At 52.4% G+C, this 23,050-nt stretch overlaps 1 protein-coding gene across 1 annotated transcript in view; it reads right to left on the bottom strand.

The window, feature by feature from the left end:
* Positions 1-23,050, bottom strand: part of LOC135819709 (uncharacterized) — a 49,400-nt gene that overhangs the window by 4,501 nt on the left and 21,849 nt on the right. The window contains exons 18-22 of the mRNA XM_065332964.1: positions 3,823-3,849; positions 3,078-3,222; positions 2,245-2,358; positions 973-1,164; positions 76-102 (exon numbers count right to left, since the gene is read on the bottom strand). Coding sequence (XP_065189036.1) covers positions 76-102; positions 973-1,164; positions 2,245-2,358; positions 3,078-3,222; positions 3,823-3,849 — 505 coding nt within the window. The remainder of the gene's footprint in view (positions 1-75; positions 103-972; positions 1,165-2,244; positions 2,359-3,077; positions 3,223-3,822; positions 3,850-23,050) is intronic.

The following is a 23,050-nucleotide window of genomic DNA, read 5'->3' as shown; positions in this document are numbered from 1 at the left end:
TCCGTGAGCAACAATTGTCAACTGGCAGATTTGTATGCCAGTATATCTAGTAGCACTGCATACCAAGCGACTTACAGCTAGCTTGGCCTGGTCCTCAAAGCCCTGAAGTCAAGTACAGTGCACCGAGCAAAGACAGACACAGACACAGACACACATTGCAGTGTAAAGAAAGCGGACCAATACAGTACAGTCGGTCGCCGAAGAACTGTGGGGGGGGGGGGGGGGGGGGTCAGCCTCCTAGCCTAGACCATTCTTATTTTCATGTACTGTAAGACATGTATATATAACGAGGAAGCAAATCTAACGTTTTAACGGATGACATTTCTTCGTTATAATAAGATCCGTTGAAGCCGTACTGCTTCATATATGCTGTGTGTGGATATGGCAGAATACTGCAAGATCGTTAACATATCTTCTCGTTAACCTATGAATTTTGGACAATCGTTAAATTTGCGACTCGTTATAATAACATGTCTTACAGTATTACAGTCTATGCACAGTGGAGTCACCGTGGGTACATTGGTATGCTGTGCTTGGTGAAATTCTAGGCTTGCTGTTCTTCGGCGCTCATAATTATACAGGTGCACGTTCACACAAAAGCAAACATGCTCGGTCGGGAACACACGGGCACGCATTGCCCCCTCCCCGGTACAGTACTGTCGGGCGCCGAAGAACGACCAGGTTAGAATTTCACCAAGCACTGCATAACTGTTACCAATGTACACACAGTGGCTCAACTGTGCACAGACTGTAGGACATGAAAATAAGAATGGTCTAGACTAGCTAGCCCCTCCCCCCAGTTCTTCGGCTACCGACAAGACTGTACACAAACACACACGCACGCACACACACACACACACACACACACACACACACACACACACACACGTACATGTATAATTATTATAGCAAGTGTGTACATGCACATACATCGCCCGTACGTCCCGGACAAGCACACGAATACTGTCTCACCCTCAAGCGAGTAATCTCCACGTGGAAGTTCAGATCATTGGCGTAGAACTTATTGGCATCAGCTCTGCGTGTGCACAAATGAAACTCAAACTGCTTGATCTTTTCAGAGTACACGCCCATAGCGCATTTCCTCAGCTCCGTGCAGAACGAGTTGAAATCCTTGCCCGTCGGCGTTACCCGTACAATGCCATACTACATAGGTGAAAGAGCACGAGCGAATGAGTGCATGCACATATACATGTACACACACACACACACACACACACACACACACACACACACACACACACACACACACACACACACACACACACACACACACACACACACACACACACACACACACACACACACACACACACACACACACACACACACACACACACACACACACACACACACACACACACACACACACACACACACACACACACACATAAACACACACACACACACGCACATAAACACGCACACACACACGCACATAAACACGCACACACGCACACATGCACACGGGGAGGACACCGCAATGACGATGTCATCGCAAGAGCCGGGTACTGCCTATAAGTATAACATTGAAAATGTCCGTAGCTCCGAATCACGTACGTTTTGATGGTGAAAGCCCAGGACCAGAGCTCTGGCACATGGCGTCACTATTTCCACAAAAATAATTCAAAATAATTGAACGGTCTCTGCCGGGACAACAACTACACCATAGCTCAGTGGTTAGAGCATCGCTTGCTACTAGCGAGGGTCCCTGGTTCGTGTCCTGGTGGTGACAGTCAATTTTTTCTTCAGACTTTTCCCGCTTGCGTCTTTCCCTCAAACCAGTGAAGAAAAGTAGTAATATTTCGACAAGAAAGTAGTAATATTTCCCCAGAAAGTAGTAATATTTCCACAAGAACTCTCCCACAGGGTGTCCGCTAGACTGAGGTGTCGGTAATTACTTGGAGGTGCGGACAAGATAGGTAGAGGTGTACTGAGTCCGGCTGGTGGCCTGTTTTACTCACCTCCCACCGCTTTAGGAGCTGCATCTGAGCCTTAGATCATTGCAGGGTGGTGGTGTTCCTATGGATACTGAACACTCAGTCTAACCGAGTCTCAAGCGAACCGTGACATTTTAATTGAGCCCAGAGTTCATTCACTCATGTGTTGTTGTTGTTACACATGACAGTTCAAAAGCAATGAAGCAATCCTTCCGGAATCTGCTATCTCTCGCCGGCCATGCATGGCTCATGACGAGAACATAACGATTTCAATCCAAGCACTTACGCCCCAGCCTAAAGGCACCTGGTCACGCGGGTACACCGTCAGGATTGCACGCGTCTCGTCCGCCGGGCTCTCGTAAATCTCGCCGTGCCCAGTCCCGGTGTCTGCACGCTTCCTCTGGATATGTACGAGAGAATACCATTATTACCTGCAGGAAGTGATGGGCTTCAATGCATATACACGTCCCATGCTAACATATCGCCATGCTCAATATGCACTTAATCAAACTGACAGAGCATGTATACAGTTGCCCAGGTATAGTGTCCGTATTGTTTATGTAGCTGCTAAGGTATTGTAACTGTGATTGGTTATGTAGCTGCTAAGGTGTTGTAACTGGGTCATTAAACAGTGATTGGTTATGCAACTGCTAAGGTATTGTATCTGAGTCATTCAAATAATAGTCGGATTTGTAGCTGCTACGGTATTTTAGGGAGCAACACACAATTCCCAAGTATCGTCAACGTCGTGCCAACCTCTTCTTCATAAGATATTGTATCGGAGTCATTAAACATAGATCGGTTATGCAGCTTCTAAGGTTTCGTTTCGGGGTCATTGAGGAGTGATCGGTTATGCAGCTGCAGAGGTATTGTATTGGGGCCTTTGAAGAGTGGAAGCTGGATGGTCGTCTCAGTTTGCTCTCTATCATTAACGTGCTCCTGCAGGTCCTTGGCTATATATTGTATGGCTATGTAGCAACTAGCTGCATTACTGGACAGGTACACATAACTCATATCGATTTGTTTCTCCTTCTTCCTTCAGCCATTGAATACTGATGTGTCGGTATGACAAGTTGAACATTTTAACAACAGATATCGACAATCCGTTGGTGAACTTACCGCTACAAATCTAGCAAACACTCCCTTCAGCTTGCTTCGAACAAACTCGCCAACCAGACGATACTGGTCGCGTGTTGGTGTTGGGCCATGCGCTTTACCTGCGGGGCGGAATATGGCTTCAATTTCACGCGGAAGAGCGATAGCCCTAGCAGAGAGGAGCAAGAGATCGCAATACAGAAATAATTTTGGTATCGCAATCGAGTGTATGCCGCATGGGTGTAGTTTGCCCCCCCCCCCCCCCCCCATTAAGTCATTCGTTCATTTGACCATTACTGGTCTACCCTTGTTAGTGCAACATTGGTTACAAGACTAACTTCATTAGTAGAGAACAATCCAAACCTCCCTGATGCCTGAAATGAGTACATGCAAGTCCAAATAGTAGATAAACTCGTTATAATAGACAACAGTTTTGACCCCCCCCCCCCCCCCCCGGGGGGTTGTCTACTAACAAGGGTAGACCTGTACTTGACTGGATATGCGTGTAAGGTATGGGATAAAGCAGTAGCGTGGACACACCTGTCGGCTCACCTGTATAAATGCAAAGATATCCGCACACATGAGCGCAGCAGCTATCCACATGGATTGGCACAAGTGCATGCACACAAACATGATCACAAACAAACACGTCCACAGAAACATGTCCCGTTCACACACAAACTTAACCCACAAACATGCCCCCCTCCCCCCCCCCCCCCCCCTCCCCCCCTCCCCCGACACACACGTACAGCTGCAACTTGGAACTAACCTTTCTGCATTGTTACCAAGGAAGAACCTGCAGCATAAGAGAGAAGGATAGCGTGAAACACAGAAACTGGACATAATGTGCAGACTCATCTGCCTACGGTCAACACATTGCTGTGAAACCTGCATAAGACGACCGTTCAAGGGACCTTCAAAACGTGGTCTCCATAACCAGGTGGTCTCCTTATCCAGGGTCATTCGACTGGAAATAGCATCCCTTGGTCCTGATTGCAGTGGTCTTCTAGGACAGGTGGTCGTCGTATCTGAGTGGTCGCCTTGACAGATTTTACTGTATATTGCGGCTGTACTTGTACTACAGTCAGACCTCGCCTAACCGCACACATCCGTTTTCCACAAAATATCCGGATAGGCGAGGGAACCGGATAATCGAACGCACATACTGTGTGTATGCATGCCATATGCTGTAAATCGGTAACCAACGATTTTCTTCCGGATGGCGAATGATCCGGATAAAAGAGGACCGGATAAGCGAGGTCTGACTGTATAAGCATTTCTGCATTGAAGTGTAAGAGACGTACGCTGAGTCCACACCTTCGCTTACACTGTACTTGCACAGTTGTTGGCAAAAAAAACTCAGGCCAATGTCGATCCGTGGATACGGTGGTATGGTACGCGTTCACCGCGGCGCTAGCGGTGCTTCATTGCAGCATGCATGCATTTACTGCATCAGCACTGCTGTGCTGGGTCGCTGGTGAGTGTATGTGATTGCATGTGCAGTGCACTACACTCTCTTTACAGACTCAGTAGTGCTAGTGCATATGTGACCATACAGCTACATGTACTGTGACAGCATTGGGTATTACGCTCCTCGGCATTAGTCTCATTCAGCACTCTCGGTAGCCTGCTCTAGTGCTGCTGCATTACGCACTGCCCGCTACTTTTCGTAGTTACAGCACTCTGGCGCTAGAGCGACGAGCTATCTTTTAAATGTCTGTAGTGCCTCCACCATGGCTGGTAGCTCGGCTTGCATGCTTAAAGGGGAAGTTAAGGCAAAAATTAAAATTTTACCAGTTGTAGTCTTCGTGGTGCTGAGTCGAATGGTCTTGGTCCGAGAAAGCTGAGACGCTCCCTTCCTACTTGAATCCCAATCGAACTCGCACACTTCCACCGAAACTGGGTGACTGCGCCCTACTAGATGGGGATTTGTATGCAAAATGTCACTAAAAGCGCCCTTTCGTTCTTATAAAAGCACGGATGACCGCGATTGGCCCATATGTTGTAGACTTTTGGACGCTGAGTCAATTGGTTTTGGTCCGAAAAGGCTGCGATACAGCGTTCCTCCTTTATTCCCAATCGAACATGGTTGAACAAGCAGTCACGTGCTCCTGCGTACACCAGTCACTTGGTCACCGTGCCTGCAGGGTACAACTTACTAGCCTGTTTGACCTTTTTTGGGTGCAGCCCTGTCACTCGAGTTGAACTCGAGTTGAACCTTGGTGTGAAAGTTGTCGCCTGCTGGCGTGGTGACCAAGTGATTTGGGCACCCAGGAGCACGTGACCACTTGTTCAACCATGTTCGATTGGGAATAAACCAAGACCATTCGACTCAGCACCCCGAAGACTACAACTGGTGAAATTTTAATTTTTGCTTTAACTTCCCCTTTAAAGCTCGTAGCTGTTCTGACAAGGCCTTTATGGTCGAAACAGCTTGCTGTCTACAGTATTGGGTGTACTGTATGTCTACAAGTTTTCGACCCATTCAGATTTCGGCCTCCCAGGGCTAAAACCCATTTCAGCCCGTTCAAATTTTCGGCCTGTACTGCTGCCGCCTGTAAACACTGTCACACTGAACCTTGCAAAACAAAATGTCACTCTCCTAGCCCGAACATTTGGTGTACTAATCATGAATTTGAATCGCAGTGAAGAGACTGATATTTGAGTCGAGGAGCGAAATTTCATACATGCATTCACAACTACAGTAAAACATGTGACTAGTGACCAGCCTGCTACTACAGACCACTGTGACTAGTGACCAGCCTGCTACTACAGACCACTGTAATTAGTGACCAGCCTGCTACTACAGACCACTGTGACTAGTGACCAGCCTGCTACTACAGACCACTGTGACTAGTGACCAGCCTGCTACTACAGACCACTGTGACTAGTGACCAGCCTGCTACTACAGACCACTGTGACTAGTGACCAGCCTGCTACTACAGACCACCGTGACTAGTGACCAGCCTGCTACTACAGACCACCGTGACTAGTGACCAGCCTGCTACTACAGACCACTGTGACTAGTGACCAGCCTGCTACTACAGACCACTGTGACTAGTGACCAGCCTGCTACTACAGACCACTGTGACTAGTGACCAGCCTGCTACTACAGACCACCGTGACTAGTGACCAGCCTGCTACTACAGACCACTGTGACTAGTGACCAGCCTGCTACTACAGACCACTGTGACTAGTGACCAGCCTGCTACTACAGACCACCGTGACTAGTGACCAGCCTGCTACTACAGACCACTGTGACTAGCGACCAGCCTGCTACTACAGACCACCGTGACTAGTGACCAGCCTGCTACTACAGACCACCGTGACTAGTGACCAGCCTGCTACTACAGACCACTGTGACTAGTGACCAGCCTGCTACTACAGACCACCGTGACTAGTGACCAGCCTGCTACTACAGACCACTGTGACTAGCGACCAGCCTGCTACTACAGACCACTGTGACTAGTGACCAGCCTGCTACTACAGACCACCGTGACTAGTGACCAGCCTGCTACTACAGACCACTGTGACTAGTGACCAGCCTGCTACTACAGACCACTGTGACTAGTGACCAGCCTGCTACTACAGACCACTGTGACTAGTGACCAGCCTGCTACTACAGACCACTGTGACTAGTGACCAGCCTGCTACTACAGACCACTGTGACTAGTGACCAGCCTGCTACTACAGACCACCGTGACTAGTGACCAGCCTGCTACTACAGACCACTGTGACTAGTGACCAGCCTGCTACTACAGACCACTGTGACTAGTGACCAGCCTGCTACTACAGACCACTGTGACTAGTGACCAGCCTGCTACTACAGACCACTGTGACTAGTGACCAGCCTGCTACTACAGACCACCGTGACTAGTGACCAGCCTGCTACTACAGACCACTGTGACTAGTGACCAGCCTGCTACTACAGACCACCGTGACTAGTGACCAGCCTGCTACTACAGACCACTGTGACTAGTGACCAGCCTGCTACTACAGACCACCGTGACTAGTGACCAGCCTGCTACTACAGACCACTGTGACTAGTGACCAGCCTGCTACTACAGACCACTGTGACTAGTGACCAGCCTGCTACTACAGACCACCATGACTAGTGACCAGCCTGCTACTACAGACCACTGTGACTAGTGACCAGCCTGCTACTACAGACCACCGTGACTAGTGACCAGCCTGCTACTACAGACCACTGTGACTAGTGACCAGCCTGCTACTACAGACCACCGTGACTAGTGACCAGCCTGCTACTACAGACCACTGTGACTAGTGACCAGCCTGCTACTACAGACCACCGTGACTAGTGACCAGCCTGCTACTACAGACCACTGTGACTAGTGACCAGCCTGCTACTACAGACCACTGTGACTAGTGACCAGCCTGCTACTACAGACCACCGTGACTAGTGACCAGCCTGCTACTACAGACCACTGTGACTAGTGACCAGCCTGCTACTACAGACCACCGTGACTAGTGACCAGCCTGCTACTACAGACCACCGTGACTAGTGACCAGCCTGCTACTACAGACCACCGTGACTAGCGACCAGCCTGCTACTACAGACCACTGTGACTAGTGACCAGCCTGCTACTACAGACCACTGTGACTAGTGACCAGCCTGCTACTACAGACCACTGTGACTAGTGACCAGCCTGCTACTACAGACCACTGTGACTAGTGACCAGCCTGCTACTACAGACCACTGTGACTAGTGACCAGCCTGGTACTACAGACCACTGTGACTAGCGACCAGCCTGCTACTACAGACCACCGTGACTAGTGACCAGCCTGCTACTACAGACCACCGTGACTAGTGACCAGCCTGCTACTACAGACCACTGTGACTAGTGACCAGCCTGCTACTACAGACCACTGTGACCAGCGACCAGCCTGCTACTACAGACCACCGTGACTAGTGACAAGCCTGCTACTACAGACCACCGTGAATAGTGACCAGCCTGCTACTACAGACCACCGTGACTTGTGACCAGCCTGCTACTACAGACCACTGTGACTAGTGACCAGCCTGCTACTACAGACCACCGTGACTAGTGACCAGCCTGCTACTACAGACCACCGTGACTAGTGACCAGCCTGCTACTACAGACCACTGTGACTAGTGACCAGCCTGCTACTACAGACCACTGTGACTAGCGACCAGCCTGCTACTACAGACCACCGTGACTAGTGACCAGCCTGCTACTACAGACCACTGTGACTAGTGACCAGCCTGCTACTACAGACCACTGTGACTAGCGACCAGCCTGCTACTACAGACCACCGTGACTAGTGACCAGCCTGCTACTACAGACCACCGTGACTAGTGACCAGCCTGCTACTACAGACCACTGTGACTAGTGACCAGCCTGCTACTACAGACCACCGTGACTAGTGACCAGCCTGCTACTACAGACCCCCGTGACTAGTGACCAGCCTGCTACTACAGACCACTGTGACTAGTGACCAGCCTGCTACTACAGACCACTGTGACTAGCGACCAGCCTGCTACTACAGACCACCGTGACTAGTGACCAGCCTGCTACTACAGACCACTGTGACTAGTGACCAGCCTGGTACTACAGACCACCGTGACTAGTGACCAGCCTGCTACTACAGACCACCGTGACTAGTGACCAGCCTGCTACTACAGACCACTGTGACTAGTGACCAGCCTGCTACTACAGACCACTGTGACTAGCGACCAGCCTGCTACTACAGACCACCGTGACTAGTGACCAGCCTGCTACTACAGACCACTGTGACTAGTGACCAGCCTGCTACTACAGACCACTGTGACTAGCGACCAGCCTGCTACTACAGACCACCGTGACTAGTGACCAGCCTGCTACTACAGACCACCGTGACTAGTGACCAGCCTGCTACTACAGACCACTGTGACTAGTGACCAGCCTGCTACTACAGACCACCGTGACTAGTGACCAGCCTGCTACTACAGACCACCGTGACTAGTGACCAGCCTGCTACTACAGACCACTGTGACTAGTGACCAGCCTGCTACTACAGACCACTGTGACTAGCGACCAGCCTGCTACTACAGACCACCGTGACTAGTGACCAGCCTGCTACTACAGACCACTGTGACTAGTGACCAGCCTGGTACTACAGACGACCGTGACTAGTGACCAGCCTGCTACTACAGACCACCGTGACTAGTGACCAGCCTGCTACTACAGACCACTGTGACTAGTGACCAGCCTGCTACTACAGACCACTGTGACTAGCGACCAGCCTGCTACTACAGACCACCGTGACTAGTGACCAGCCTGCTACTACAGACCACTGTGACTAGTGACCAGCCTGGTACTACAGACCACTGTGACTAGTGACCAGCCTGCTACTACAGACCACTGTGACTAGTGACCGGCCTGCTACTACAGACCACTGTGACTAGTTACCAGCCTGGTACTACAGACCATTGTGACTAGTGACCAGCTTGCTACTACAGACCACTGGGACTAGCGACTAGCCTGCTACTACAGACCACCTTGACTATTGACCAGCCTGCTGCTACAGACCACCGTGACTAGTGACCAGCCCGCTACTACAGACCACCGTGACTGGTGACCAGCCTGCTACTACAGACCACCGTGACTAGTGACCAGCCTGCTACTACAGACCACTGTGACTAGTGACCAGCCTGCTGCTACAGACCACTGTGACTAGTGACCAGCCTGCTACTACAGACCACTGTGACTAGTGACCAGCCTGGTGCTACAGACCACTGTGACTAGTGACCAGCCTGCTACTACAGACCACTGTGACTAGTGACCAGCCTGGTACTACAGACCACTGTGACTAGTGACCAGCCTGCTACTACAGACCACCGTGACTAGTGACCAGCCTGCTACTACAGACCACCGTGACTAGTGAACAGCCTGCTACTACAGACCACCGTGACTAGTGACCAGCCTGCTACTACAGACCACTGTGACTAGTGACCAGCCTGGTACTACAGACCACCGTGACTAGTGACCAGCCTGCTACTACAGACCACCGTGACTAGCGACCAGCCTGGTACTACAGACCACTGTGACTGGCGACCAGCCTGCTACTACAGACCACCGTGACTAGTGACCAGCCTGCTACTACAGACCACTGTGACTAGCGACCAGCCTGCTACTACAGACCACCGTGACTAGTGACCAGCCTGGTACTACAGACCACCGTGACTAGTGACCAGCCTGGTACTACAGACCACTGTGACTAGCGACCAGCCTGCTACTACAGACCACTGTGACTAGCGACCAGCCTGCTACTACAGACCACTGTGACTAGCGACCAGCCTGCTACTACAGACCACCGTGACTAGTCAGGGCCGGCGGAACCGGTCAGGCTGGTCCGGCCATGGCCGGACCACTTTCCCAGCTGGATGGTCCATGTGATTCGTGCAAAACCAGTGTAAAAAAATCCAGAGGTCATGTACATGACTCGACTGTACTGCTGACGTGTGATGTGCTTCGAAGTACGTGTAGCTCATGACTCAGGACTCCGTGACAGGCACTGTATCAGTGTATGGCTGATATCAAGAGTACATAAGAGTTTATGTACTCTTGCTGATATGGATAAAAAAAGTTGTGTTTGTGTTCTTTTACTATAATTTTCTGCATTTTCTGGAGCCTTAGAGATGCCCAAATTCGCTCTATTTCACGTAAATTTTAAATATTTCTCCCGGGGGACGTCCCCCGGACCCCCCTCAAAGGTTGGCCGGACCACTCCCGAACTCCTTCCTCCGGGCCTGCTAGTGACCAGCCTGCTACTACAGACCACTGTGACTAGTGACCAGCCTGCTACTACAGACCACCGTGACTAGTGACCAGCCTGCTACTACAGACCACCGTGACTAGTGACCAGCCTGCTACTACAGACCACCGTGACTAGTGACCAGCCTGCTACTACAGACCACCGTGACTAGTGACCAGCCTGCTACTACAGACCACCGTGACTAGTGACCAGCCTGCTACTACAGACCACCGTGACTAGTGACCAGCCTGCTACTACAGACCACCGTGACTAGTGACCAGCCTGCTACTACAGACCACCGTGACTAGTGACCAGCCTGCTACTACAGACCACCGTGACTAGTGACCAGCCTGCTACTACAGACCACTGTGACTAGCGACCAGCCTGCTACTACAGACCACCGTGACTAGTGACCAGCCTGCTACTACAGACCACTGTGACTAGCGACCAGCCTGCTACTACAGACCACCGTGACTAGTGACCAGCCTGGTACTACAGACCACCGTGACTAGCGACCAGCCTGCTACTACAGACCACCGTGACTAGTGACCAGCCTGCTACTACAGACCACCGTGACTAGTGACCAGCCTGCTACTACAGACCACTGTGACTAGCGACCAGCCTGCTACTACAGACCACCGTGACTAGTGACCAGCCTGCTACTACAGACCACCGTGACTAGTGACCAGCCTGCTACTACAGACCACTGTGACTAGTGACCAGCCTGGTACTACAGACCATTGTGACTAGTGACCAGCTTGCTACTACAGACCACTGGGACTAGCGACTAGCCTGCTACTACAGACCACCTTGACTAGTGACCAGCCTGCTGCTACAGACCACCGTGACTAGTGACCAGCCTGCTACTACAGACCACCGTGACTGGTGACCAGCCTGCTACTACAGACCACCGTGACTAGTGACCAGCCTGCTACTACAGACCACTGTGACTAGTGACCAGCCTGCTGCTACAGACCACTGTGACTAGTGACCAGCCTGCTGCTACAGACCACTGTGACTAGTGACCAGCCTGCTACTACAGACCACTGTGACTAGTGACCAGCCTGCTACTACAGACCACTGTGACTAGTGACCAGCCTGCTACTACAGACCACTGTGACTAGTGACCAGCCTGCTACTACAGACCACCGTGACTAGTGACCAGCCTGCTACTACAGACCACCGTGACTAGTGACCAGCCTGCTACTACAGACCACCGTGACTAGTGACCAGCCTGCTACTACAGACCACTGTGACTAGTGACCAGCCTGGTGCTACAGACCACTGTGACTAGTGACCAGCCTGCTACTACAGACCACTGTGACTAGTGACCAGCCTGCTACTACAGACCACCGTGACTAGTGACCAGCCTGCTACTACAGACCACCGTGACTAGTGACCAGCCTGCTACTACAGACCACCGTGACTAGTGACCAGCCTGCTACTACAGACCACTGTGACTAGTGACCAGCCTGGTGCTACAGACCACTGTGACTAGTGACCAGCCTGCTACTACAGACCACTGTGACTAGTGACCAGCCTGCTACTACAGACCACCGTGACTAGTGACCAGCCTGCTACTACAGACCACCGTGACTAGCGACCAGCCTGGTACTACAGACCACTGTGACTAGCGACCAGCCTGCTACTACAGACCACCGTGACTAGTGACCAGCCTGCTACTACAGAACACCGTGACTAGTGACCAGCCTGGTACTACAGACCACTGTGACTAGCGACCAGCCTGCTACTACAGACCACTGTGACTAGCGACCAGCCTGCTACTACAGACCACCGTGACTAGCGACCAGCCTGGTACTACAGACCACTGTGACTAGCGACCAGCCTGCTACTACAGACCACCGTGACTAGTGACCAGCCTGGTACTACAGACCACCTGTAGTAGACGGACTTCCCCCTACACAAATCACTATGTATTACTATGTAGCGTAGTAGACGGACTTCCCCCTACACAAATCACTATGTATTACTATGTATTGCACTATGCATTGCTGACACCATCAGATCCCTTGCTTTCATTCGCTAGCTAGCGCTCGGAGCTGTAACTGGCAATCTCGTACCATATATATAGATCCGTGTGTCAGTTGCCCAGCTCAGTTGTTGCAGAGTCTTTGCCTCCGTTGTTTCTGTCGTCTTCCCTTCACTTATCGAGTCTTTCAATATACTCTATAAGTAATTCTGTGTCACCTACGTTTGTCGTTCCGTGTGTGCAATATTGTTCCCTGACAATACTACCTGTGTTTTGCCGGAGAGACTGAACCAGTTTTGCCTTGTCACTCGGTCGCGTATTACATTTGGTGGCAGCGGTGTTAGCTCTGCGTTCGTCAGTCGCAGTATTCCGGACCACGCCTCGTTATTTCGCCGGGCAGTGAACGTTGCCGTTGCCGTTCTCGTCTCAACTCAAGCTGAGTAACTTTGTTCCGTGCCAATTTCCGATTTTAATATTTACATTTTTGTAGTGCTAGTATTGTCTAGGCTTACTTTGTTGGATCTCTTCGTAGTCTTGTCCCCTAAGTAAGCTAGCTCTTCGTTGCCAGTTTTTCTTGCACTGCTCGCCGGACTTGAACTGTTGCTATAGCGTAGGCTTAGTCCTCAAACGCGTCCCGTGTTGCTTGCGAAGTCCTATAGGCCTACTTGTTTGTTTGTTATCCTTATATACAAGACACCGAAAATGGCACAGAATCCTCAAGCTGCTGCTGCCGCTGCCGCTGCTGCTCCCGCTGCACCAGCTGTGGCTCCGGGTCAGGTTCCGGCTCCTCGACAGGCCCCACTTGCTCGGCCGGTCGTTGTACCGCCGACGTTTGGAGGTGCCAGCCAAGACGATTGGCACTGCTTCATCGCCAGGTTCGACGCAGCGTGCGTGGTAAATGGGTACCGGGATGCGGAAAGGCTGCAGTTTCTACCTTGTTGTTTCAAGGAGAGTGCTTTTACAACTTACCAGACCATTCTGGCGGCGCACCCGCAGTATACGTATGTAGAAATGTGCACCGAATTAGGGCTACGGTTCGCACCGCCACAGCAAAGTCGCCTCCTTGAGGCCGAGTTTCGAGCTCGCCTGAAACGATCCACTGAGTCCCAGGCCGAGTTCGCCGCAGCTCTTCAGCGCCTTGCGGCACGCGCCTTTCCAGGTCAACAGGGTCCGCTGTTAGATCGCCTGACGCTCAATCAATTTATTGACGGCCAGGTCAATAGTGACCTGCGCTTGCACATCAGGACATCCAGCCCTGCAGCCCTCGATGCCGCCGTTCGACGGGCGTACGAAGTTGCAGCGATCTTAGAGGTCGAGAATCGCCGCAGTCTTCCGGTTCCTACACCAGCCTGCGCTGCCCTGACCGCCTCTATGCCTCAGGCACACTCCGCAGGTCCACTCGCGGATCCGACTCCTACGTCCAGTGCCACCGTGGCCCACGTAGCTCCGAGTTCGACTTCGAGCTCCACCGACCCGCTCGTACTATCGTTGTTGAGCAAAATTTCGGACCAGCTAGCTGATCTACAGGTCTTCTCCGCAACCTCCGCTCCGTCGCCACGGGCGTATAGTGACGACACTCGAGCTCCACGCGGCCGTGGTCACAGCGTCTTCCCTCGAAGCGCGCCCATGTCGGGCCCAACTCGATTTCCTGGCAGCTCGAATCGTAACCCGCCTCCGTACAACGGCACAGGCCGCGGACTTTACGATGGCGCGCGGGATCGCGGGTGCTTCAATTGTCGCGATCCGTCCCACTTCCGTCGTGATTGTCCCCACTCGACGCGTGGGGGTCGTCCGTCGGGAAACCGCTATTGACTGGTGCTGCTCGGCAAGCTCCAGTCTTCGATACTCGTGTTCCTAGCTCGACTGTGCCGACTTGTACTGGTTGTGAATGTCGTCCCTGTTATTGTACTGTTGATGTGCGTTGCCCTACGTCTGCACCTGTGACTGTGTGTCCTGTTACCCATGTTCAGTCGTCTTCTGCAGTTTCTCCGTCTGTCTATGTTGCGGTTAGTCTCCAAGATACGGAATGCCATGCTCTTGTTGACACTGGTTCTAGTGTTTCACTTGTGTCTACTGCATTGTGGCGTAGTCTGTGCACGACCTCCTCTGTCCCTGTGTCTGCTGCTCCTGTTGTGTCTGGTGTGACGGGCCGTCCCCTCTCCACTACGGGTACCGTGTCCCTCTCTGTTTGTACACCCTCGTTCGTAGCTGTTCAGAGTTTTATCGTTGCTGCTGATATCACGTCTGATGTAATCCTCGGTGCTGACTTCCTCCAGCAGCACAATGTCCTGCTTGATTTCTCCCGGGCTCAGTTGGTCCTGGATGATGTTAAATTGCCGCTTGTACCCCTTCCACGTGTGCGTTCGCTTTCTGCTGCTGTTGCTGCCGCGCCCACACCAGCCCATGTTACGACTGTCGTGCCCGACCTGAGTGCTCCGACTGTTCCTGCTGCCGTCGCTGCCTCCGTACCTGCCGCCGTCCCTGCCTCCGTGCTTGCTGCTGCTGCTGCTCAGCCTGCTGCTGCTGCCAATGCTGTTGAATCTCTGGTGTCTCGTGTTGCTTCCTCGTTCCGTGTGTGCATCACACAGTCTGTTTCGGTTCCGCCCTGTCATGAAGTTATTCTTCCGGTTGCCCCGTCGGTATGTGCTGCTGGCTCTCCTGCTGCTGATACTTCGTATCTAATCGAGCCACTTGATTCGTTCTCAGAGAAATACCCGACATTGGATGTCGGAACGTCTGTCACGTCCCCGGATAACTTGGTTATCAATGTGGTTAACCGTGGTACCACCCAGATTACCTTGCATGCAAATACTCATGTTGCTGTATGTGAACCTGTCCCTGAGTGTGCTGACACTTGTGCTGCTGTTGATGATTCGCCGTTCATGCCGCCGCCGCCTGTACCAGTAGAGAAGATTGATGCGCATATCGAAAAGAATTGTTGTCACCTGTCACCAACGGACCGTTCTACCTTGCGTGACCTTCTCCTGCAGTACCACGATGTATTTGCTCTTCATCCCGACGACCATGGGTACTGTGATCTTGCGCCACATAAGATAGACACAGGTGATCATTCGCCTATTAAACAACAACCTTACCGTGTTCCATTCCGTCATCGTGAGCAGCTCCAGAATATTATCAATGACCTTCTGCAGAAAGGTGTCATTACTCCCTCTGCGAGCCCGTGGGCTTCGCCTGTTGTCCTCGTGCCTAAGAAAGATGGCTCTCTGCGTCTCTGTGTTGACTATCGCCGGCTCAACAAGATCACCACAGCTGATGCTTATCCTCTTCCTCGGGTCGACGATACCCTAGACGCGTTCTCTGGCTCTAAGGTATTCTCGACACTTGACCTTGCTAGTGGCTACTGGCAAATCGCAATCCACCCTCAAGACCAAGCTAAAACAGCCTTCGTGACGCCCCTTGGGTTGTACGAGTTCACGGTTCTTCCTATGGGTTGCTGCAATGGGCCTGCCACATTTCAGCGCTTGATGCAAACGATCCTAAATCATCTCCTTACCAGTCCTGATCCCGTCTGCCGTGTGTTTTTTGATGACATTGGCCTTGGGTCAGCCACTGTTAGTCTTGGCTTGGATGGCCTCCGGTCCGTTTTCACGTGTCTTCGTCGGTACAATCTCAAGCTTCGGCTTGAGAAATGCGCTTTCCTGCAGCCCCGCACTAAGTTCCTTGGTGTGGACATCAGTGCCGATGGCCTTCACACCTCAGCTTCGAAGGTTCACGATATTGTTCACTGGCGTACGCCGACATCCGTTCGTGAAGTGCGTGGTTTTCTCGGCCTCGCTGGGTATTACCGGAAATTTGTTCCGCACTTCGCGCAAGCTGCCGCCCCACTGGCCGCACTCACTAAGAAAAATGCGAAGTTTTCCTGGGGTCCTGCTTGTCAGGCTGCTTTCTGTGTACTAAAAAAACGCCTCTCATCTGCGCCTGTGCTTGCTCAGCCTGACTACACGTCTGCCGCCGCTCCCTTCATCCTTGATGTTGATGCCAGTGATTTTGGTATGGGCGGTGTGCTCTCTCAGGTACAAGATGGCCATGAGTGTGTGATTTCCTACGGTAGTGCTATTCTCAACACCGCCCAACGTAACTACTCCACTACAGAGAAGGAACTCCTTGCATTTGTTCACTTCGCTGATGTGTTCCGCTACTACCTCGTTGGTCGAGCATTTGTTGTGCGCCCTGATCATGCTGCTCTCAAATGGCTCCATTCGCTCAAGGAACCACGCGGTCGTCGTGCCCGTTGGTTAGAACAACTTGCTGAACTCGAGTTCACGGTTATTCATCGCCCTGGCCGTCAACATTGCAATGCCGATGCTCTGTCTCGCCGTCCTCCTGAGTCTGTTGCCGCCACTACCCGTCAGTCACTGCCTGACCAGTCGTCACCAGCCGCACCAGCAGCTCCTGCTCCTGCTTGTGATCCGGTACCCACTGTACCGAAACCTGCACCTGACTCCTGGCTGCCGCGCTTTACTGCTGCTGAGCTGCTTGCTGCGCAAAAAGAGGATCCTGATGTGTCCATTGTGTTAGGCTGGCATGATTCTAGTCATGATGTGTTTAATTCTCCCCCTGCACACACATTAACTGCCTCTAGCCGTGCTGTTCGCCGCTATGCTTCTGAAATTCATTTGCTTTCCCTACGTGATGGTGTTTTGTATCGCACTGACCCATCGGCTGATTCTGTTTTGCAATTAGCTGTTCCGTTCTCTTTCCAAGCTGATATCTTAGCTGCAGTGCACGCCGATGTTAGTGGTGGTCATCTCGGTGCTACAAAGACCATTGACAAGGCCAAATGCCGTTTCTTCTGGCCAGGTATGTCAGCTGATTTGCGCACATTTGTAGCTAATTGCCAAGAGTGCATGTCCCGTAAGAGCGCTACGACTGGCCGAGCACCATTGCAGTCCATGCGAGCTGGCTTCCCTAACGAGATCGTAGCCATGGATCTCGTTGGACCGCTGCCTACCAGTCGCCATGGCAACCGTTACCTACTGGTATGTAGTGACTACTTCTCACGTTGGCCTGAAGCGTACCCTCTACCCACTATGACTGCTGCTGCCGTTGCGGATGTGTTCTTTCGGAACTGGATCTGTCGGTTTGGTGCCCCAGAACAACTCCACACCGATCAGGGCACACAATTTGAGTCTGAACTCTTCAGTGAACTGTGTCGCCTCATGAATATCCGAAAGACTCGGACCACCGCGTATCATCCCCAGGGCGATGGGCTCGTGGAACGCCTCAACCGCACCATAGTTTCAACGTTGCGAGTGTATGTAGCGGATCTGCCCACCTTCTGGGATCAGTATGTTTCAACCGTCCTGCTTGCATACCGTACAGCCAAGCATTCTTCTACCCAATTCACCCCAGCTCAGCTTATGTTTGGTCGCCAACTCCGTCTGCCTATCGACCTTGTCTATGGGTCACCCCCGACAGAGTTTGTGTCGCCCGCCGAATATGTAACACAACTGTCCAAGTCCCTCCACCATAGCTTCGATACTGCCCGTCGTAATGATAATGCTGCGCACCACAGCCAGAAGGACCACTACGACCTTCGTCAACGTGGCACTGCATTCCAAGTCGGTGATAGTGTGTGGCTCCTTGAACCTGGAATGCGTCGCAAACTCCAGCCACCGTGGACCGGACCATACCGGATTGTCCATGTGTCGCCGCCAACGTCATACGACATTCAATTGATCAACGAACCCTCCAGCACCAGTAAGCGTGTACATTTCAACCGCCTCAAGCTACACGCCCGCTCAAACGCCAAGTCGTCAGTCTCTCAGTCCGGCCCAGATGTCCCGCTGTCTGAAGCGCCACTGGCTCCTACTTCTCCATGTCCGCCGCCTGTTCCGCTATTCTCCTGGCCTGATGCTGATGATGCCCCACCCCAACCTGTTCCTCCTCCGCCGCCGGTCTTGCTGCAGCCAGCGCCACCAGCACCTGGTCCGCGTGCCCATCTGCACCGCAACGCCGGTCTTCCTGTTCGTTACAGGAACAACTATGTGTTCCCACAATGAGTTCCAAACTCGCACTTGCCTTGCTTTTCTGCTCCACTCTGTTTCCATTGTGTGCTTGTGTATGATTTTCTTTTTCTTGCTGATGTCTTTTGCTGCTTGAGCCTCGTTTAGGTCTACGTTAATTCTGTATTATGTTCTTGTTTGTTTTCCGAGGACGGAAAATTATTTGAGGGGGGAGCAGTGTAGTAGACGGACTTCCCCCTACACAAATCACTATGTATTACTATGTAGCGTAGAAGACGGACTTCCCCCTACACAAATCACTATGTATTACTATGTATTGCACTATGCATTGCTGACACCATCAGATCCCTTGCTTTCATTCGCTAGCTAGCGCTCGGAGCTGTAACTGGCAATCTCGTACCATATAATATAGATCCGTGTGTCAGTTGCCCAGCTCAGTTGTTGCAGAGTCTTTGCCTCCGTTGTTTCTGTCGTCTTCCCTTCACTTATCGAGTCTTTCAATATACTCTATAAGTAATTCTGTGTCACCTACGTTTGTCGTTCCGTGTGTGCAATATTGTTCCCTGACAATACTACCTGTGTTTTGCCGGAGAGACTGAACCAGTTTTGCCTTGTCACTCGGTCGCGTATTACACCACCGTGACTAGTGACCAGCCTGGTACTACAGACCACTGTGACTAGCGACCAGCCTGCTACTACAGACCACTGTGACTAGCGACCAGCCTGCTACTACAGACCACTGTGACTAGCGACCAGCCTGCTACTACAGACCACCGTGACTAGTGACCAGCCTGCTACTACAGACCACTGTGACTAGTGACCAGCCTGCTACTACAGACCACTGTGACTAGTGACCAGCCTGCTACTACAGACCACCGTGACTAGTGACCAGCCTGCTACTACAGACCACCCCAGCCTGCTACTACAGACCACCGTGACTAGTGACCAGCCTGCTACTACAGACCACCGTGACTAGCGACCATCCTGCTACTACAGACCACCGTGACTAGTGACCAGCCTGCTACTACAGACCACTGTGACTAGCGACCAGCCTGCTACTACAGACCACCGTGACTAGTTACCAGCCTGCTACTACAGACCACCGTGACTAGTGACCAGCCTGCTACTACAGACCACCGTGACTAGTGACCAGCCTGGTACTACAGACCACCGTGACTAGCGACCAGCCTGCTACTACAGACCACCGTGACTAGTCACCAGCCTGCTACTACAGACCACCGTGACTAGTGACCAGCCTGCTACTACAGACCACTGTGACTAGCGACCAGCCTGGTACTACAGACCACCGTGACTAGTGACCAGCCTGCTACTACAGACCACCGTGACTTGTGACCAGCCTGCTACAACAGACCACCGTGACTAGTGACCAGCCTGCTACTACAGACCACTGTGACTAGCGACCAGCCTGCTACTACAGACCACCGTGACTAGTGACCAGCCTGCTACTACAGACCACTGTGACTAGTGACCAGCCTGCTACTACAGACCACTGTGACTAGCGACCAGCCTGGTACTACAGACCACCGTGACTAGTGACCAGCCTGCTACTACAGACCACTGTGACTAGTGACCAGCCTGCTACTACAGACCACTGTGACTAGGGACCAGCCTGCTACTACAGACCACTGTGACTAGTAACCAGCCTGCTACTACAGACCACTGTGACAAGCGACCAGCCTGCTACTACAGACCACCGTGACTAGTGACCAGCCTGCTACTACAGACCGCCGTGACTAGTGACCAGACTGCTACTACAGACCACCGTGACTTGTGACCAGCCTGCTACTACAGATCACCGTGACTAGTGACCAGCCTGCTACTACAGACCACCGTGACTAGTTACCAGCCTGCTACTACAGACCACTGTGACTAGCGACCAGCCTGCTACTACAGACCACCGTGACTAGTGACCAGCCTGCTATTACAGACCACTGTGGCTAGTGACCAGCCTGCTACTACAGACCACTGTGACAATGACCAGCCTGCTACTACAGACCACCGTGACTAGTGACCAGCCTGCTACTACAGACCACTGTGACTAGTGACCAGCCTGGTACTACAGACCACTGTGACTAGTGACCAGCCTGGTACTACAGACCACTGTGACTAGTGACCAGCCTGCTACTACAGACCACCGTGACTAGTGACCAGCCTGCTACTACAGACCACCGTGACTAGTGACCAGCCTGCTACTACAGACCACCGTGACTAGTGACCAGCCTGCTACTACAGACCACCGTGACTAGTGACCAGCCTGCTACTACAGACCACCGTGACTTGTGACCAGCCTGCTACAACAGACCACCGTGACTAGTGACCAGCCTGCTACTACAGACCACTGTGACTAGCGACCAGCCTGCTACTACAGACCACTGTGACTAGCGACCAGCCTGCTACTACAGACCACCGTGACTAGTGACCAGCCTGCTACTACAGACCACTGTGACTAGTGACCAGCCTGCTACTACAGACCACTGTGACTAGGGACCAGCCTGCTACTACAGACCACTGTGACTAGTAACCAGCCTACTACTACAGACCACTGTGACTAGCGACCAGCCTGCTACTACAGACCACCGTGACTGGCGACCAGCCTGCTACTACAGACCGCCGTGACTAGTGACCAGCCTGCTACTACAGACCACCGTGACTTGTGACCAGCCTGCTACTACAGACCACTGTGACTAGCGACCAGCCTGCTACTACAGACCACCGTGACTAGTGACCAGCCTGCTATTACAGACCACTGTGGCTAGTGACCAGCCTGCTACTACAGACCACTGTGACAATGACCAGCCTGCTACTACAGACCACCGTGACTAGTGACCAGCCTGCTACTACAGACCACTGTGACTAGTGACCAGCCTGCTACTACAGACCACTGTGACTAGTGACCAGCCTGCTACTACAGACCACTGTGACAATGACCAGCCTGCTACTACAGACCACCGTGACTAGTGACCAGCCTGCTACTACAGACCACCGTGACTAGTGACCAGCCTGGTACTACAGACCACTGTGACTAGTGACCAGCCTGGTACTACAGACCACCGTGACTAGTGACCAGCCTGCTACTACAGACCACCGTGACTAGTGACCAGCCTGCTACTACAGACCACCGTGACTAGTGACCAGCCTGCTACTACAGACCACCGTGACTAGTGACCAGCCTGCTACTACAGACCACCGTGACTAGTGACCAGCCTGCTACTACAGACCACCGTGACTAGTGACCAGCCTGCTACTACAGACCACTGTGACTAGTGACCAGCCTGGTACTACAGACCACCGTGACTAGTGACCAGCCTGCTACTACAGACCACTGTGACAATGACCAGCCTGCTACTACAGACCACCGTGACTAGTGACCAGCCTGCTACTACAGACCACTGTGACTAGTGACCAGCCTGGTACTACAGACCACTGTGACTAGTGACCAGCCTGGTACTACAGACCACCGTGACTAGTGACCAGCCTGCTACTACAGACCACCGTGACTAGTGACCAGCCTGCTACTACAGACCACCGTGACTAGTGACCAGCCTGCTACTACAGACCACCGTGACTAGTGACCAGCCTGCTACTACAGACCACCGTGACTAGTGACCAGCCTGCTACTACAGACCACCGTGACTAGTGACCAGCCTGCTACTACAGACCACCGTGACTAGTGACCAGCCTGCTACTACAGACCACTGTGACTAGTGACCAGCCTGCTACTACAGACCACTGTGACTAGTGACCAGCCTGCTACTACAGACCACCGTGACTAGTGACCAGCCTGCTACTACAGACCACCGTGACTAGTGACCAGCCTGCTACTACAGACCACCGTGACTTGTGACCAGCCTGCTACAACAGACCACCGTGACTAGTGACCAGCCTGCTACTACAGACCACTGTGACTAGCGACCAGCCTGCTACTACAGACCACTGTGACTAGCGACCAGCCTGCTACTACAGACCACCGTGACTAGTGACCAGCCTGCTACTACAGACCACTGTGACTAGTAACCAGCCTGCTACTACAGACCACTGTGACTAGGGACCAGCCTGCTACTACAGACCACTGTGACTAGTAACCAGCCTACTACTACAGACCACTGTGACTAGCGACCAGCCTGCTACTACAGACCACCGTGACTGGCGACCAGCCTGCTACTACAGACCGCCGTGACTAGTGACCAGCCTGCTACTACAGACCACCGTGACTTGTGACCAGC

The sequence above is a fragment of the Sycon ciliatum genome, chromosome 6, assembly GCF_964019385.1.
Source record: "Sycon ciliatum chromosome 6, ocSycCili1.1, whole genome shotgun sequence".
Classification (NCBI taxonomy): Eukaryota; Metazoa; Porifera; class Calcarea; order Leucosolenida; family Sycettidae; genus Sycon; species Sycon ciliatum.
The sequence above is the reverse complement of the archived record's forward strand: the minus strand, read 5'-3'. Positions and strand labels throughout refer to the sequence as shown.